This window comes from Syngnathus acus, chromosome 13 (assembly GCF_901709675.1).
Source record: "Syngnathus acus chromosome 13, fSynAcu1.2, whole genome shotgun sequence".
NCBI lineage: Eukaryota > Metazoa > Chordata > Actinopteri > Syngnathiformes > Syngnathidae > Syngnathus > Syngnathus acus.
Window position 1 is genome coordinate 10,534,370 of NC_051098.1, and position 19,578 is coordinate 10,553,947.

A 19,578-nucleotide genomic window follows, 5' to 3' on the forward strand; every position below is an offset into this window, starting at 1 on the left:
CGCCTACTCCCACCATCTGACGGGCTGGCACTTTTCTTTGCCGTGTTGCGCCCTCTGCTGGCTGTCTGGTAGAACATGTTGAGACCGCAGTACCGACCCTCTCCAGCAGAGATTGCAGGAGCTGTTTACTGACAAACATAAACAGGAAGCAAACGCGACAATTGACCATTGACCTTGTTACGAAGTCACACTCCGTGATTGTTTTTTTTTTTTTTTTTTTTTAATCAAGTCTCAAATCCGCATACAGCGCATTGCAGCGTTTTAAACTGATAAAAAAATGTCTGGTGATGATTTGATTTTTATCTTATATTAAACTCGTTCAATCGCAGTATTACTGCTGTACTACTGCATAATTACAACATTGGAGAATTGGCTTGAAAGGCAATTCGTTTAAATGTCTATAACTTGCAGGATTACTTCTGCACGACTGCATAAATAGACCATTGGAGACTTTGCTTGAAAGATAATTTTATTGTGTTGAACGCTGCTCTTGTCAAAATGTAATGAATGCAGTGTGAAATCTATTTTTCTTCCATGCCATAGAAATTAAATGTGCGTCTTGCATCACATAGATGACATTTAGTTCGAAAGGGATGAAGTAAAATTCAGCAATAGCCTTTTAATGCGGTTCTAACCGGAAGCTTAGCTAACGTCAGAAAGATCTAGTCCCTACGCGGATGAATCAGGCGGATGTATATCACAGTTGTCGGTCTCTCAGCTGATGTGAAACTAGCAGCAAGGGCTAGAAGAGGGACCGAAAGAGAGAGAGAGAAAACAGAGAAGCTGGTGCACTGTCTGTTACAACTACAACACTGGAAGAAATAGGTAACCCCATTAAGGCAAATGTTCGGTTTTCAATGACACTTGGGCCAACAGCCTTAAGACCCGTCGAAAATATCCATAAACGAAAAGGATAGGAGATAACGCTGTACTCTTTGTTGAAGGTCTCGAATCCCGTCTGTGCTTTTCTGTTTTTGTGTCTTAAGGTATCAGAGGCCATTTCGTTTTGCTAGCTTACGTGAACCTACTGGTGGATATCACCTAGAAAACGAGCTCGTACACTTAATTCAGTACGACTCGGTTGCAGCCTAATATACATCGTTTGATTGGTGCAGGGAATCTGCAGTTCAAGGAATCACATCTCGTCTTGCTGACAAAAAGCAAGCTAGCAACAACAAGGCATGCTAATATAAATTAGCTTGTGTGCCAGTGTTAGCTGGTAGCTGTAACCCTCTTGTTTGGTTTGTCAACGTTCAGTGTTAACCACCGCTCACGACACTCCCGTTGTACTTAATTTGATTTCGAAAGTCGGCATTTAATTTTGTATTGAGAAACTATCTTAGCTAGTGGCAAACGATAACGGAGCCATGGTAAGCCATCTATGTCAGCCTACTGTGGTGTTTGCCAGTAAACAAATTGGAAGCGTTTGCCATCGTATCAAGCTAAGCTAGCTTTAGCCTTGGAAGAATGCGTTAACAACCTGGTCGTCGGGGCTAAGGTGCCTAAATATTGCTTTGGACAGTGTTTTTCCCCCCACAGTTTCAAATGTTTGATATGTAAGTTACGATACGGACGCGTCGCGTGTTCGGACAAGTTGTCTGCTTCTGAAACATTAAAGACAAACGCGAGTTGGCGTCACTGAGAGTAGGACATTGTTGGCCTTCTGTCAGCTCGGAAAACATTAGTGATCCTTAGCTAGCTAACCTCAGTTAGCCATACTTGCGAGTTCTGTGTTAACGTCGACACTTTCGGAAGAGATGCTGGATATGCCTGGTAACTGATTTCATATGAATTCGTCTGTTTTCCGTGGTTGTTCGATCATCACAAAACAGTACGTCATGTAAGCTAAACTTGCGTGAGAGTCCTGTGACAGTTATAGTTCTTAGCCAGAGCATATAGAGCAGAACTGTCACGATAATCGGTGTATATATAACAATTTAGCTGCTTGTTTGATTGCAGCTTGTTCGCTAGCCGTGTGTCATTAATCGCCTTCGCTGCTGCTAACGTGTTCGATATATGTCGCTAACCGGATTGTTTGGCGATCGAATGTGTATCCTGTCAAAAAGGCCCCGTCTCGACAGTACTTAAGAATAACCGGTAATGATACCAACGAAGTAGATTGTACGAGGAAAAACAACGAAAAGGATAAGTGAGTTTCGTTGAGAGCTTCTGCTTGAAAGATTGACACACCGGTACGCCAACTACGCATTTAATCAACCCATTGCTCCATTAGCGGCTATACTTTAGCCGATTGAGTGTCGTGTGTGCGTTTACTAACAACGTGTCGTAATAACAGCCATTATCCACACAATCGTTGACCTGTTTCGGTTTGGGGTTCTTAACGTGTGGGCAGTGTACAAAAAAGGGGCAAATTCCGTGGTAAATTTAAGGTACTAGCTTAACATGCTAGTCGGCGTCTCGAGAACTACGTCAGAAATTCAGACCTCTTATCAGGGCTTCGGCAACTGAATAGACTCCGTTGTTTTATTACTGGCGCATCGGAGTTCACTCCGGTTTGTTTAATGTCGCAGACAACGTTAGAAGTTAACAGAAAAGGTGAGCGTGGTTCATCCGAATGGGCGAATAAACAAAGACCAGGATGCACTGTCAGTGAGGGCCTAAAATGGCCTTGTGAGCTTACTATGGCGTATTTTTAGGAGCTCTTATTTCAGGATTTTTTTCACCCTTGGAATATCGGTGCTCTTTGTCTAAAACGGCAGTTAAAGTTGTTTTGAGATGTCTTTTTGTATTAGTTGATAATACTGTGTCCCTATTGTATTAGTTGATAATACTGTGTCCCTCTTCAAAACATGAAACACTTGAAAGCTATGCATTTGATTCATCCCTTTGCAATACTTAAGCACATCCGTTTTTAAATTTCTTTGAAGACATGTAATAGCCCATGTATGATTTAATGTGATTTAACATGTATAATCCAATCAAGTTTACTCATGATTCAGTCTCTGTAAAGACATGCATATGATCAATGAGCATCTATTCATAAATGAGGAGAAACAATGTATGTAAATTTCTTCACCACATGAGCCCTGCATGGCAATAGCTCAATTAAATCTTCAGTTAAAAAGAAAAGATATCAAATGCAATCATCTGCTAAAATACAGCCTTCAGGTAGTTGGTTGCTTTGTTTGTTTGCTGAATAGAAATAAATGAAGCTGTACTAATGGTCAAATAATATCTTTCCCAAATACTTGTCAAATACTGATACTTAATCTATAGCAATTATAATATTACAGTAAAAATATTTTTTTTGTGTTATTTTTGTACAATTCTCTCTTTGATTGCAGTGAATGGTAGTGTCTAGAAAGGGTATGTCCCTTCAGGAGAGAGGTGCCAATGTCCAACCGGCCTAATTCCAATCCAGGGGGGTCACTGCGCCGTTCACAGAGGAACACTGCTGCGGCCCAGCCACAAGACCACACTGTCGCAGGAAGGTAAGTTTTATTGAATAAATCTTTATACTGTTTAACTAACTTCTCATTTAGTGAATAGTAACAGTAATTGATCCAAGTTGCCTCTATTGTGTTTTGAGACAAAAAGGGGAAATATATTGAAAGATGGGACTTGCTCTGTTCACTTGAAAGTAACTGGGGCGGTACATGTGCTGCTCGTGTACATTTTTATCACAAGATTGGCTAGTTCATCTTTAGGTACACACTAAATGTACTTAAAGTTAGTTAAAATTCTACTCTACAAATAATTCTGGGTTTCTTGGTTTTGAAATAAGAACATATAAAAAAAAAAAAAAACAGGTTGACCATCTTGCTATACTAGTTTGTGTTCAGTCTTAGCGGTTTCTTCTTCACGAGTCGTATCTAGAATATGACTGATATCATGTTTTAAGTTTACCATGCTTGACAAAGCTATTCTTTGAAGGCACTTGGCAAAAATGATTTATTTGGATTAAACATGATCTTCTATGTCCTAAGTACAAAGACCCGCACTGTTTCTTCCGCTTGTATTTCCACCCTTACAGGTTGCAGTCAGAGCAGGTCAAACAAAAAGTAAATTCCCCACCTGAAAGTAGAAGACCCATATCCAAGGCTTCCAAAGCCACAAGCAGCTCAGTCACTGGCCAGACCAGAGGCCACAGCTCAAAAAGGTACCCGTCCTTTACTCTTGGTACTTCTTTGCTAGAGTTTGTTTTGAAATGTATATGATGTACATTTTGTTCTAAGAGTGTTATATGACATTTGTTTTTGTTTGAGAACAACTCGTTTCTTAGATCACATTTTGTCATTTTCCTTCCAAACTGGCAGAAGCGGACTTGCGCTGTCCGTGGCATCTTTTGTACTGCAAGACGACCCAGAAGCTGCAGGGACATCCGAACAAGAGCGACAAAGCCATCAGTCCAAGAGCGAAGGCACCCAAGGACTCAAGCGAAGTGAAGCTCCAGACCAAATTAGCACGTTAGGACCGCCACTAACAAAAAAGGCCAAATCCCAGCCCTTACCCAGAGATAATACCTCAGAGACCAGGAAAAACACAGCTAAGAAGAGGTCACTAGCTGCAGAAGCACCTGCATCCTCGGGTAGAGGACAGAGTAAGAAAAGTGGGGCCACTGGGGCCTCACCGGTCCAGAAACGGAAGAAAGCAGATTCTCATCCAGGTCTAAGAAGCACCACCGTGTCCCTCTCCAATAGTACAGAGGGCAGAACTGTTAAACCCACCAAGCTGGCGTCAAAATCGGCCGCCTCAGCCAAAGCTGGGTGTAGCAACGTGACAGACTCCTCCTCTTCTGCCTCAACTTCCTCCTCCTCTTCCACTACAGGCACAAATAGTGCCACAACGCCAGGTGCCCGAGTCAAACAGGGCAAAGACCAGACAAAGGCACGCCGATCTCGCTCCGCCTCAAGCCCCTCTCCTCGCCGTAGCACCCGTGACAAGGAACAGGCCAAGTCCAGCTCTTCAAAGTTTGAGTGGGCAACACGCTTCAACCCAAAAGTCAATCTGCCAAAACCCAAACTGTCTCTAACTGCATCGTCCAAAACTGAGACATCCAAACCAGGACCGTCTGGATTACAAGCGAAACTTGCACGTGAGTTACCGTTATTGAAATACTTACAATAGATAATACACAACGGAATTGTCTTGACAACTTCCATGCAAGGGTATGTGTCGTTTTTTTAGTTTTACTCCAACTCAATGTTCTTCGGAATGTTTGGATAGCTTTCCTGAATGCATACCGTGTATAATACAACAATCCTGGCTGTGTTATTTTTTTTTTGCAGCATGTCATGCTAAAAACAGAGTTTTGAAACTCACCATGACATAAAGCAAATTAGATTTTTTTTTTTTTAATAAATTAATTTTTTTATGATCCAGGTTATCCAGGCACGAGCCACATGCAACGATTCTTAATATGGCCCATCAGGTTTATTTTGCGCTTTCAAATTTCATATCTTTTTTTATTGTTCTTATTCTGTGTGGGGTGACAAGGAAGCGTTTACAGAAACCTTGTCTAAACCTGGACAATTCCAATAAAAAAAAATTCAACATTTGGATTCATAATCTCACCGTATATTATATAATGTAGTTCTTTTGTTCAGACAAACAACAAAAGTCTGAACAAAAGAACTACCCTTATATAAGATTTTCAACACTTTTGTAAGAGTGTTCAAGATTTTTGAGGGCTCTGCTATGGCCATACCTTCATGAGGATGTAGAAAATGTTTTGTACTTTGCAGAGAGAATAGTTTATCTTGGGGTATGATCTTAGCTCTTCAGTCTTGTGCGTGTTCACATTGCATAAAGCTGAGGTCTCTCATGCTGTGATGTGACATTGCTGATGTGAGTAGGTTCCGTCCCACAAAGCCACAGACAGACCAAACTTGAGAGACGTGTTTTCATAGTTTTCTAACTTGGACGGTCTGGGGTTTTGCCTCATAGTTATGTGGTTGCACATTGGAATATTTAATATTTTAATTGAATTTCGCATCCACAATGTATATTGCCTGATTCAACTGACACACTGCATATGTGTCCACCACATCATACACATGCAGCCAGCACCTTTAGGGATATAGTTAAAACCCTTTGATTCGCTCTCACGATAACGTTTGAGCTTTTCTGTACTTGAACTCAAACAGCTAATCTATTACCTAATGTAATAGGCTGTTGTAAGGAAGGTTGGATGTGAGGCGTACCTGTGCAAATGTTTCTTGGGTCCCACTGTTATTAGCAGGGTGGCCTCAGTGGCTTGGGCTTTGGGCCCAAAAAGGGAGGCTCCTCCTAAGTTGGCTTGGTTATCAACCTATCAGTTGACTCGGTTATGTTTGCAGACAGGCAGAGACACACCACTCTGTTTAGAACTGCAGCTCTCATTTTGTTCATCCGTTATCATCTGATACCATAACACTGTACCGTATTCACAGCGTTAATGGTAAGTAAATCGGTACAAATCCCTGTCTTTGCTTAGTTGTGGGAGACATTTTGTTTTGAGTAATGTCAATTTCATGCAAGATTTTTTTTAGTTTTGTCATTTGCAAAGGACACAAAGGAATAGTCTGACTTTTTAGCCTTTGGTGTCATAATCTGATGTTTTATCCTTTTGAAGAAATGAACTATGACTTCAGTCTAGCAATGAAGGGTGCCCTGTCATACTGCCCCGGGTGCTATTAATACCACTCTCCTGTCTTGCCAGTGTTACAGACATTGACTTTTACGAACTGAAAGTACAGTTTCACTTGTGGCACGGCTATATGATTTTGACATCAATCTTACAAATCCCTGCATAATGTTTCACCAATATTTAAATGTCACCATTGTTTACCCAAGGTTTGAGAGAATCCACTAAAAAGCGCAGCGAGTCTCCTCCAGCAGAGCTCCCCAGCTTTCGGCGGAGCACACGTCAGAAGACCACGGGCTCCTGTGCCAGCACCAGGTATATAATATATATATATACATGCATGCCTTCCACTTGAATTTGACTGGAGAAAATTAGTTTGAATATATGTGCTCTGTAAATTCTTAAACTGCAAGAATAAATTGACAACCTTGAGCCACATGAACATCCTGAACATGTTGAATTATTCCGTGGTGGCTCATATTGATTCTGCTTATTACAGTCGGCGGGGCTCAGGCCTGGGCAAGCGTGGGGCAGCTGACGCACGCCGGCAGGAGAAAATGGCTGACTCCGACAACAACCAGGATGGGGCAAACTCGTCGGCCGCCCGCACTGATGAGGCATCACAGGGCGCCTCAGGTACCTACTTAACCATTTTATTTGCAGTCATTGCGTTGACAAACTCAACTTCTAAAAATAGTAAGGGTACTAATTAAACTAAGTTTAGTCATAACTTTATTTATTTCCTCACAAACTAAATGGCTATGATTTATCTTTCCAGCTTCGAGTTCAGTTACTGGAGCAGTAGGCATGACCACCTCTGGAGAGAGTGAATCTGATGACTCTGAAATGGGAAGGCTTCAAGGTACCTCAGTTCAACATAAACTCAACATTTGGTTAACACATTTTTTAGTCATTCTGCCTATGCATGCATATTGATTTAACCTGCCACTTTGGTGGTGTTTTTGTAGCTTTACTAGAGGCCAGGGGTCTCCCCCCACACCTATTTGGCCCCCTGGGACCTCGGATGTCACAGCTCTTTCACAGGACCATCGGCAGTGGTGCCAGTATGCAGTACCCTCTTATCTCTGCATCTCTGTGACTTTAGTCAACTCGTAAGAATGAATTGAAAACTTGTGTCCATTCTTTGTCCAGGCTCCAAGGCTCAGCAGTTACTGCAAGGTCTGCAGGCCACAGGTGATGAGTCTCAGCAGCTCCAAGCTGCCATTGAGATGTGCCAGCTGTTGGTAATGGGCAATGAAGAGACACTTGGTGGATTTCCTGTCAAAAGCGTCGTGCCCGCTTTGGTGAGTTAAATCTAGTTTGACTCGGACACTTTTACGGAGACAAATGGACTGGCTTTTCATATGAACCTAAGACCTTATTCATTGTAACAAATGCTTCTATTTGTTGTTCTGCTTTCTTTCACAGATTACACTTTTGCAAATGGAGCATAACTTCGATATTGTAAGTACACTGAAACTTGACCACTGGTTTTCTTCTTCCCAATCTCTCTATCTTAATGTAAATGTAAATTTCTCTAGATGAATCATGCCTCCCGTGCACTCACATACATGATGGAGGCCCTGCCCAGGTCCTCAGCTGTAGTGGTTGATGCTATTCCTGTCTTCCTGGAGAAGGTAAGACAGGTGGCCCCAACTTTGTAACTATCTTGAGATAGGTAAGATGACATTTTTATACGTGGAATGTCATTTATGCAGCTTCAGGTGATCCAGTTCATTGACGTAGCTGAGCAGGCCCTGACTGCCTTGGAAATGCTGTCGAGGCGACACAGCAAAGCAATTTTGCAGGCGGTAAGTGTGTCACGTAAAATATCTTGTCTGTAGTCACTGCCACTCCCAAACTGCCTTGCAATAATTTCCTGTCATTTCTCACAGGGTGGGCTTGCTGACTGCCTACTCTACCTGGAATTCTTCAGCATCAATGCACAGAGGAATGCCTTGGCCATAGCAGCCAACTGCTGCCAGAGCATTACACCTGATGAGTTCCACTTTGTTGCTGATTCTCTGCCTCTGTTGACTCAGAGACTTGCACATCAGGTAAAATAAACTGCTTCACAAAGTCACTGAGAAAAATGACACCGTTACACATGTCACATGGATTTAATTCATGGTGATATGTCATTTATTTGAAAATATGCCAAGAATGAAATGTTTGGCGTGAAATGTGTTTTGGTTTTAAATTCCCCCGCAGGACAAAAAGTCTGTTGAGAGCACTTGCCTCTGTTTCGCTCGACTGGTGGATAATTTTCAACACGAGGAGGTTTGTTCGGAACTTTTTCAGATTTATTTAGTGCTATGTTTCTCTCACTGATTTTAATCCAAGCCAATTTTTACGTTTGAATCAACAGAACTTGCTGCAAGAAGTGGCATCACGAGACCTTTTGACCAACATTCAGCAGCTGCTAGTAGTGACACCACCTATACTTAGCTCTGGGATGTTCATCATGGTTGTGCGCATGTTTTCCCTCATGTGTTCCAACTGTCCCTGCTTGGCAGTTCAGCTCATGAAACAAAGTGAGTAACATTCCCCTTAACCCTCTCACCCTTACGGTTCACACTTTAATTTAGTCTCTGATAAGCCCCTGGACCTACAATTCATTACAGGTATGCAGATTTTGATTATCTCAGTTGTATCAACGTTTATTGTGTTTGGTTAACACACACTTTATTCCAAATCGTATGACACTTTATTCCAATTAGTATGAGCTGGATGCTAACTGCAGTTGTCTTATTTTTCCCCCCTTTTCAACAGACATAGCAGAAACGTTGCGCTTCCTCTTGTGTGGGGCATCAAATGGCAGCTGCCAGGAACAGATTGAACTTGTACCACGCAGCCCTCAAGAGCTCTACGAATTGACCTCCCTAATATGGTAACAGATTTTTTTTCCTCCTTCTCCTCTCTTCCTCCTCCCCATAGCATAACGTATTGTCTCTTCTTTTTCTATATTAAAACACTGATTGATGCCATTATGACTGGACCAGTATGTCACAACCTTTTATTGACACAACAAGCATACGTACATTTTTAATATTCTCAATTACACATGTCTTCATGACACCTCACGAATCTTAAAGTAGTTCTACAGCAATCTAAAACTTGTTCTCCATCTAGTGAGCTGATGCCCTGCCTTCCTCGAGAGGGCATCTTTGCAGTCGATTTGATGCTGAAGAAGGGCAGCGCCCAAACGACGGAAGGAGTCATATGGCAGTGGCGGGATGATAGAGGGCTGTGGCACCCTTACAATCGCATCGACAGCCGCATTATTGAGGTAATGACCCACTTTAGGCATATTTTGAAATGCTGAAAGACTGCCATTATAGCACCCTGGTACATTTGTCCTAAAGTATTGATTGCATTGTGAATCATAATTAAATATCACATTTATTGTCATCCACTTCTAATTATGGCCGTGTATGGTGATTGTCTTGTCCTACAGACAGCCCACCAGAATGGGGAAGATGAGATCAGCTTGTCAACTCTGGGTCGTGTGTACACAATTGACTTTAACTCTATGCAGCAGATCAATGAAGACACCGGAACGGCACGTGGTATCCAGAGGAAGCCAAATCCACTTGCAAATCCCAACTCCGGTAATCATCTTGACTAAGTTTCTAAAACACAACAGTTTGTACTGTATTTTCTCTAAAATAAACTCTTGATGCATTTGTTTCAGTTACGTTAAGAAGTAGTCCATCTGAGCTATGCACATCAGCCTCAAATGGCTCTAGTTGTAATTAGGAATGTTTGCTGTGGCTTTCAAGCAATTTTAATATGGTGTTGCCCTTTTCTCCAGGGAGCCACCAGGAAGTTAGGCGAGAAGATGCACGAGCCCAGCTGATGAAAGAAGATCCCGAGCTGGCTAAATGTTTTATCAAAACTCTATTTGGGGTCTTGTATGAAGTGTACAGCTCCTCTGCTGGACCTGCAGTTAGACACAAGTGCCTTAGAGCCATCCTCAGGATCATCTACTTTGCTGATGCAGAGCTGCTGAAGGATGTGTTGAGGAACCATGCAGTGTCCAGGTAAGGATTTGAGTTGCTGTTTTCATTTATGAATAAACTCAATTTAGAAGGTGCCATTTAAAAGGAGCACATTTATTAAGGTGGTCTTTTTTAAATTTTATTATTATATATATAATTGACTCATGTTTGTTTATTTTTCTCCCCTCCAGTCACATTGCCTCCATGCTATCAAGCCAGGACCTGAAGATTGTTGTGGGGTCTCTGCAGATGGCTGAGATCCTCATGCAGAAGCTCCCTGATGTCTTCAGTGTCTATTTCAGGAGAGAAGGTAGTTGTCTTATTGTGCACAAAATGATTTTGCGGCAAAGTAGGTTTATATACTGTTAAAACCAAAGTGAATAGCACGACATAAAAAGATTCAACATGTAAAACGGACACGGCAGCAAATGTTCTGTGAGCGACACAGGAGCCTCCTCTGCCAGCTGAGGAACATAGGTGCAGAATTATTCTTATTCAACTCGGGAAACAAAATACTTATAGTTTTAGTCACTGAATGCAATCCAATGAGAAAGGAACATGTTTACAAAAGCATCCTTTATTTATTTATTTTTTTATGCCAACATTTTTCTCAGAACTGTCAGCTCAGAGCGACTCATTTTACTCACGTCAAGGCCTGCTTTTGTATTTTTCTCTACAGGTGTAATGCATCAGGTTAAAAACTTGGCAGAGTCTGAGAGTTTTCTAGTTACTTGCCCACCCAAGGCTTCCCCCAGCAGTAGTACCAGTCTGTGTACTACAACCATTAGCACTACATCCACCACGGCCGCCAATAATACGACGCCTGACTTGGGTTCTCCGAGCTTCCAGCACAGCATGGATGACTCACTGGACCTCAGTCCGCAAGGGTGAGTAGAATTTGATATTCTTTATTTCATCAACCTGAACAAAATGTTGAAAATCAGATAACGGCTTCTGCTTTTTGTGTGGGATGTTACGCTTTTATGTTATGTTCCCTATTAAAAATCTGGTACAAAAAGAACCTTCAAATTACAATAAAACGGTAAAATGTCATCGTTTTCCTCAACCAATCTACACAAAGATTCACACATTGTCATTGACCACAATGAATTTGAGGCCTTAATTAACATAAATTGATAAACGTTTTTTTTGAAAGGGACTGTTTTTTCTAAGTAAAATAATGGAATTGATTCCAATTTTGACAAACATGAACTAATTATTGGACAGGGCAAATTATTAGATATTCAATTGTATGGTACACATGCATCAAAATTGGCGTGCAACTCCAGGTCTATGTTTAAAGAATGAAAGTAAGAAATAGAATGAAATGAATAGTTCAAGCTACACTAAGCAATATTAAATTATGCATTTCATGCATTTGCAGAAAGGCACGCTATATGAACAGGAGCAAAATGTTCAACCATGGTTTCACGGGACTATAACATTTCATTGTTCTCCCTGCCTCCTCTGCCACTGAGCCAATGCAGTGGCGGGGCTTAGCCTAGCATAACGGTTCCATTATTATCCTCGGACCAAGTGTACAAGCAATTAAAAGACAATTTTCTGTAACGTGTCCCATTTTTAAAATGACACAAATAGCCAGCTTTAGAAACACTTGACTTTGTATTTGAAAAAGTCAACAGATGTCGAAGTGCAACGATTTTTTTTCTTTTAAATCCGTCACAGTAATAACCATATTTACCATGCTCCTATTGTCTATTCTCAGGAGGTTAAGTGATGTCCTGAAGAGAAAACGATTACCCAAGAGGGGGCCCAGAAGGCCTAAATACTCGCCACCAAGGGATGATGATAAAGTAGACAATCAGGGTAAGATGTTCTTTTGAGAGTCTGTCCAATCATCTTGTTAGTGTTTTAGTGCACACACACCACACAACCTGCAGCGTTTGTCAAAAGAAATAGAATGACATTGGTCCAGTCAAATTATATGCTTTTGTGCATGTTCTTAACTTGAAGTATGTTTTCTCCACAGCTAAAAGCCCCACAAGTACCCAGTCACCCAAATCATCCTTCTTGGCCAGTCTCAATCCCAAGACCTGGGGCAAACTGGGTGCCCAAACCAATAATGCCAACTCTGAGCCCTCACGTACAGCTGGGGTGAGTGGCCTGGCAAGGGCACCGCCCAAGGACTCTGTCTCAAATAACAGGTATGATCCCAACAAAATCTTTGATGTAATGTGCAATTATGACTTTTAATGTATGTGTGCTAATGTTTAGATTTGATTATTGAACTGTTTTTTTTTTTTTTTTCTCCCGTGTTTTGGCAGAGATAAAATCAAGGCCTGGATCAAAGAACAGGCCAACAAGTTTGTAGAGCGGTACTTCAACTCTGAAAATGTAGATGGCAGCAACCCTGCATTGAATGTACTTCAGAGGCTTTGCACATCCACCGAGCAGCTCAACCTGCAGGTATAGCATGCACACTTTCTCACATGGGCTAGTTAGCTACAGGTAATGCCTGATATTTGATGTTCCCTTTCCTAGGTGGATGGCGGTTTGGAGTGTCTTTCGGAGATCTCCAGTATCGTGTCTGAATCCGATGTGTCCTCTTTTGAGATTCAACACAGTGGGTTGGTAAAGCAGCTTCTGCTTTATCTAACCTCCCACACAGACCGAGACTTGCTCAGTCGAGACATGCGACTCAAACGGTTCCTCCATGTCTTTATCGGCTGCCCGGTGAGAATAGAGGACTCATTTTGAAAGATCAAAGCATGCAACAAGGTCTTTCTTGGTTTACCTTTTAAAACAAATGTTCTCCTGCTATGTGGTTTACAGGCTCCAGGAACAGAGCCTGAAAGTTCTCTGGACCCAACCGAAAATGGGCCTTTTCTGGCTCTGGTTCACAAAATGAACAGCTGTCTGAGTCAAATGGAGCAGTTCCCTGTCAAAGTGCACGATTTCCCCAGTGGCAATGGCAATGGAAGCAGGTCAGTTGCTTGGTCCTTTGATCACCATTTTATTTAACCCTAAACTAATTCCATATCTATATGCGAGTTTAATCAAGCGAATATGCTTCTCCAGAGGCTCACAGGCACTTAAATTCTTCAACACACATCAGCTCAAGTGTCAGTTGCAGAGGCATCCAGACTGCACTAATGTTAAACAGTGGAAAGGAGGCCCGGTGAAGATAGACCCTCTGGCCCTGGTGCAAGCCATTGAGAGATACCTTGTGGTCAGAGGTGAGTGACAATTTTTGCCTCCTTGCTGGTGAGGGGACCATCCGCTAATTGATGCATTCTCTCAAGGGTCCTCTGTTGTTGCAATTGAGCTGTAACCAATTTTTGTATAAAGGGTACGGCCGAATCAGAGAAGAGGATGAAGATAGTGATGACGATGGTTCGGATGATGAAATAGACGAGTCACTGGTATGTGAATGACACAATTCAAAATGGCCATGGACTTATTATTTTTTTTTCTTGCTCAGCTCTAACAATTGTTTTGGCATTGACCCTCATGTAATCATATACAGGCTGCACAGTTCCTGAATTCAGGCAGTGTACGTCATAGACTGCAGTTCTACATTGGTGACCACTTGCTGCCATACAACATGACAGTTTACCAGGCTGTGCGGCAGTACAGCCTTCAGGCAGAAGAAGAAAGGGAGTCCACAGACGATGAAGCAAACCCACTGGGGCGAGCAGGCATTTGGACCAAAACGCATACAATATGGTCAGTTTTCCAAATGAGACTGCAGGAAGGAGTGTAAGATGAAATGCACCCTACTCGGGGTAAACATTTGATTTGATTCTGCTCTCAGGTATAAGCCCGTTCGAGAGGATGAGGACGGCAGCAAAGACGCTGTGGGAGGGAAGAGGGGCAGAGCCCAAACTGCACCCACAAAAACCTCTCCCCGTAATGCCAAGAAGCAGGATGAGCTGTGGCATGGTGAGGATCTCTAGTTCTTCGCAGTGAAAGGCAGTTGCCTTTGTCTGTTAAAAAAATAATCTGCACTTGAGCAAGGGCTTAGAAATCACTACAAGATTCACATGGGCAAATGCTACGAGTGCTAAAATGTAAATATAACAATGGCGTTCTCTATTATTTCCAGATGGTGTGTGTCCCAGCGTCATCAATCCCTTAGAGACATACCTCATTTCAGAGCCTCCAGAGAGCATCACCTTTGATGACCCCTCGTTAGACGTCAACCTGCTGCTGAGGGTTCTGCACTCAATCAGTAGATACTGGTTCTACTTGTATGATGTAAGTCCCCAAGAACAATGTGTACTGTCAGGTTTTCCCCACCGGTTGATTTAAACCAGCTCTACTTGATTAACTTTTGGTCAATGCATCAAAAGTGGTCAGCTGAGCTGTTCATGTCATCGCCTACACGAAACATATTTTGACATGCCTTAATACAATTGTTTTTGCAGAATGCCGTGTGTAAGGAAATCATCGCCACCAGTGAGTTCATTAACAGTAAGCTGACCGCCAAAGCCAACCGTCAGCTCCAAGACCCTCTTGTTATTATGACCGGGAACATCCCAACTTGGCTCATAGAGCTCGGAAAGACTTGGTAAATGTTTGCCCTTTTCATCGTGTCATAGTAGTTGCAAATTGGACTCAGACCCTTTTCTCATGTTGTGTTCTCTCCGCAGCCCTTTCTTCTTCCCGTTTGATACACGGCAGATGTTGTTCTACGTAACGGCTTTTGATCGCGACAGAGCCATGCAGCGCTTACTGGACACTAATCCTGAGATAAACCAATCAGATTCTCAGGACAGCAGAGTTGCACCACGTCTTGACAGGAAAAAGGTGTTTTATTTAATCTTGTAACCAATGTCACATTTGGCCTTCAAAGAAACTTTACATTGTCTTGTCTGTTTCTTCAAATGTAATTTTGTGTCCCATTCTTTCAGAGGACGATAAACCGAGATGAGCTGCTCAAGCAGGCGGAGTCTGTAATGCAGGACCTGGGAAGTTCACGTGCAATGTTGGAAATTCAGTATGAGAATGAGGTACTTGAAATTGATGATGCTACCATGGGCCTTTTAGTCGATATGCGTTTGTTTACTGGTGGATGTACGATTGAGTTCTCTTCACTTAATTTGAATTCATGCATATCAGTCTGAGTGCTCGGTAGTCTGTCACTAACCTGCACTAACAAAGCAGTGCAGTATTGCATTATAAAGAAGAGGGTAAACATGAATGTCATAAATGTCCTTGTTCTCCAGGTGGGCACGGGTCTTGGTCCCACTCTGGAGTTCTACGCTCTAGTTTCACAAGAGCTACAGCGGGCCGACCTCGGTTTGTGGAGGGGTGAAGAGGTCACTCTGACCAACCCGAAAGGTATCACCCTACGAGTCCTTTTCTGTAACACATTGTCTCCACTTGTTAGTGAAACCGCTGCTTGTAATCAAAATACGCTGTTGCTTTTACCTCACTCCCTTTTTCCATGTTTCGTTTGGACTAGGAAGCCAAGAAGGAATGAAGTACATGTTCAGTACCAGAGGGCTCTTTGCGGTTCCGTTTGGCAGGACAACCAAACCAGCACACATAGCCAAAATCAAAATGAAGTTTCGCTTTTTGGGAAAGCTCATGGCCAAAGCCATCATGGACTTCAGACTTGTGAGAAATTAAGAGTTCTTTTTTCTCTGACACCTTTACCACTTACATACTGTTTGGGTTGAATTTAACATGCATCTGGAAAGTATTCACAGCGCTTCACTTTTGCCATATTTTGTGTTAGAACCTCATTCAGAAATAGAATTCCCTCTTAAAGTTTTTTTCCAAAATAATTATGTCTGCATGAAAGATGAACAGTATGTAAGGGTTCACACATGCCACTCTTGGCACCTGACTTGGCATTGAATGAAACCTGTTCTTCAAATGGATTTTTGCTTTGTTTTATTACCAGCTGGACCTGCCACTGGGGCTGCCATTTTATAAGTGGATGTTGCGACATGAGACGTCTATAAATTCCCATGACCTGGTCAACATTGATCCTGATGTTGCGAAATCCATCCTGCACTTGGAGGATATTATTCGTCAAAAGAAGAGGCTTGAGCAGGATCGCTCTCAGGTAGATGTGCTTCTTTTTTTTTTTTTTTGTGTGTAAATCAGGGCAGAGTGATTTTTGTTTTGTTGAATCTTCCATGACAGAACTTCGGCAATTGGGATAGTCTTGATGTCTGTTTCCGTAACCTTATATTTTGTTCTTGTCATGTGGACTTCATACACAAAGGAGTAACCTTTTCATGTATTTGCTTGCAGACAAGGGAGACGTTACAACAGGCATTGGAGAGCCTCAATATGAATGGCTGCATTGTGGAGGACCTGGGTTTGGACTTCACACTCCCAGGGTTCCCCAACATTGAGCTGAAAAAGGGTGGGAAAGATGTGCCTGTCACCATCTACAACCTTGAGGAGTATCTCAGGGTATGGCACCACTATTCCTTCCTTGTCTTTTTTAGTGGATAAGCAAGAACAAAGGGCAGTAGTTTGCAAAACCAACTTTTTTTTTTTTTTTTCCCCCACTCCTCTACTAGTTGGTGGTGTACTGGACTCTCAATGAAGGAGTGTCAAGACAGTTTGAGTCTTTTAGGGAAGGCTTTGAGTCAGTCTTCCCACTACATCACCTCCAGTATTTCTATCCAGAAGAGGTAAGTCTCTCCACCCACCTAGTAAAAGGAGTTTCGTAAAATACCCCTCATCGACCTTGTTCTCGCATCTTCAACTGTACTCTTCTCTCCCTGTAGCTTGACCAGTTACTGTGCGGCAGTAAATCGGAGACGTGGGACGTCAAGACCCTGATGGAGTGCTGTCGGCCGGATCACGGCTACACACATGACAGGTGAACTTGCATTTACCCTGCTCACAAATTTGACCCTGATTTTAATTCAACTCAGAGCTCGCAAACATGAGATGGAGAGTTTCAAACTAAATCTTGACCTCATCACCCTACAGCCGGGCAGTGCGGTTCCTGTTTGAAGTGTTGAGCAGCTTCGACGCAGAGCAACAGAGACTTTTTCTGCAGTTTGTCACGGGAAGCCCAAGACTGCCCGTTGGAGGTGAGTTGGCACGCGCACAGTCACTCACATACACGTCTCTTTGGGATTGCAGAGCATGTCTGTACTGTGTCAGCGCCAATCACAAGGCTTCGCTGTTCCGCTCAGGTTTCCGTAGCCTGAACCCCCCTTTGACGATTGTGAGGAAGACATTCGAGTCCACTGAGAACCCAGATGAGTTCCTCCCTTCAGTCATGACCTGCGTCAATTACCTGAAGCTGCCTGACTACTCCAGCATTGAGATCATGCGAGAGAAACTGTTGACGGCAGCTCGCGAGGGCCAACAGTCGTTCCACCTTTCATGATCTCGCCACATCTCACATTCAGATGCCTTCTTCAGCGACTGAATATATGACTTCACTTCTAAGGTTTTTTTTTTGTAACCACATACATTAAGGCTTCATGTACAGCCTTCTTGTTAGAGAAGCAGCTTGCAGAAAAACTTTAAATATATATTTGCTGCCCCGACTCTCCAAAAAATATTTAAAAGAATAAAAAAATAGAACGGTGTTCCATGACACAAATGTTAAAACATAAAGAGAGTTAAACCTATATCAGTAGTTGAGTAATGTTAAAAATGATGAAAACAACTGGGTGATATTTTAAATTGCATTGCTGTGTGATATTTAAAAAAAGGAAAAAAAAAAGAAAAAAAGGGATTTCTCCTCTCCAAAGTGGACAATGTGGGTGTGAGGGGAGGGCGGGGAGGGTCCATCAAGCAAGCTAGGTTTACTTTAGCTCCAAAGATCATTTGTACAGACAAATTTGCAGACTTTGCTCATTCTATACATTTGATAGAATAGCTCCTTGTTTTTGTCATCTCCCTCCATTTGTCCGTCTGCACTCTTATTTTGTCGCCACCCCCACGTCTCACTGTTTCCAACCTGTCGTGTGTGAGTGTTCACTCTCCGTTAGCATTCCCTCCCGTTCGTCCGCGCTTAAATTACAGTTGGTTGAATGTGGGTAATGATGAACGCATATGAACCATTTTCTTCCCCTTACATAAGTTGGATTGTATTCTGGCCTCCACCTTTATAGAGCTTCATTCAGCTCAGATGAAAAGTTGTAACCGGTGTGTTGATCTGGTTCAGGTGTTTTGCTCTTATTTTGCTAGCATTAGCGTCTTTCTGTTGGGCCCTATCAGATTTGTAGGGTTACCTTGAGCAACCCTCAACACACCATGTAGCCGGGCACACAATTTTGACTGGTCTCATTTTATTGTTTTATGGCCAGATAGCATTTCAAGTTCACTTATGGAGTCAAATTTATATGCAGTTTCACACCCTGTTTGAGGTGAGAATGTCTGCTTTTCTTTTTTATTTTCTATGGTCTTTATTTCTTGCTGTAGTTTTTTTTTTTTCTTGCACTGCTGGCTTGGAAAAAAAGGTGTGCACCTGCAGCCAGTGGCCAGAGGAGGGCGCCACTGTCTGCTTTCCTGGCCCAATCGTTCATGTGCTGGTTTCTAAGATCTGCAATAATTTACTGCATCAGGTTCATGTTTTTACCTGAACATAAATAAAGTAACTGTTTGACTCATTTTTGGTCATTATTGGGTTCCTGCTCTTCACAAAGTGGAATCTACAAAGTTGAAGGCCCTTGAAACTGGGGCAAGTCACACCTTGGCACCAAATCTCATGGAAATTTTGCCAAATGTGCATGATTAGTTTCTCAAAAAATGCATCACATTTCAATTATTTTAACTAGGGTTGTACAAAGTATTTCCTTTTATCTGGCCCACTGCATTTGTAAAATAGCTGTTTTAAAGCTGTTTAAGAAATGACAAATCGGTGTTCTTTCAGGCCAATTTTGTGCCATTTAAATGAGTCAAGAAATACAACTGCTTCAAGAAGCAAAATTGAAGCTTCATTTTCCCATCGCCAATAAGCATTCTACAACATCTAAAACAAGTATGAGGTGAGTTACAATGACATGGTTTCTTGATCGTGAACATACAATTCATTCAGCCTGT

General features: G+C 42.2%; 1 protein-coding gene across 4 annotated transcripts; it reads left to right on the top strand.

Annotated features, from left to right (window-relative positions):
• The first annotated feature begins 630 nt into the window (after window positions 1-630).
• Window positions 631-19,145, top strand: trip12 (thyroid hormone receptor interactor 12). Of its 4 annotated transcripts, none has more exons than XM_037267562.1 (42): window positions 631-825; window positions 3,306-3,452; window positions 3,995-4,120; window positions 4,278-5,056; window positions 6,796-6,901; window positions 7,086-7,222; window positions 7,365-7,448; window positions 7,555-7,650; window positions 7,739-7,890; window positions 8,015-8,050; window positions 8,128-8,223; window positions 8,305-8,397; window positions 8,482-8,643; window positions 8,798-8,866; window positions 8,955-9,120; window positions 9,359-9,476; window positions 9,719-9,875; window positions 10,044-10,197; window positions 10,401-10,629; window positions 10,779-10,897; window positions 11,267-11,474; window positions 12,314-12,414; window positions 12,578-12,752; window positions 12,873-13,014; window positions 13,090-13,281; window positions 13,381-13,532; window positions 13,627-13,784; window positions 13,897-13,970; window positions 14,075-14,274; window positions 14,363-14,490; window positions 14,654-14,805; window positions 14,976-15,118; window positions 15,201-15,357; window positions 15,462-15,560; window positions 15,777-15,891; window positions 16,016-16,170; window positions 16,460-16,624; window positions 16,816-16,980; window positions 17,091-17,204; window positions 17,301-17,395; window positions 17,509-17,612; window positions 17,718-19,145. In XM_037267562.1, the coding sequence occupies exons 2-42, from the start codon at window positions 3,355-3,357 to the stop codon at window positions 17,912-17,914; spliced, it is 6,168 nt and encodes a 2,055-aa protein (XP_037123457.1). In that variant the 5' UTR covers window positions 631-825; window positions 3,306-3,354; the 3' UTR covers window positions 17,915-19,145. The 4 variants fall into 4 exon arrangements, with proteins under 4 accessions (XP_037123457.1, XP_037123460.1, XP_037123458.1 ...); XM_037267565.1 differs by having other exon boundaries at window positions 10,125-10,197; XM_037267563.1 differs by lacking the exon at window positions 631-825 and adding an exon at window positions 1,212-1,370.
• The last annotated feature ends 433 nt before the right edge of the window (window positions 19,146-19,578 follow it).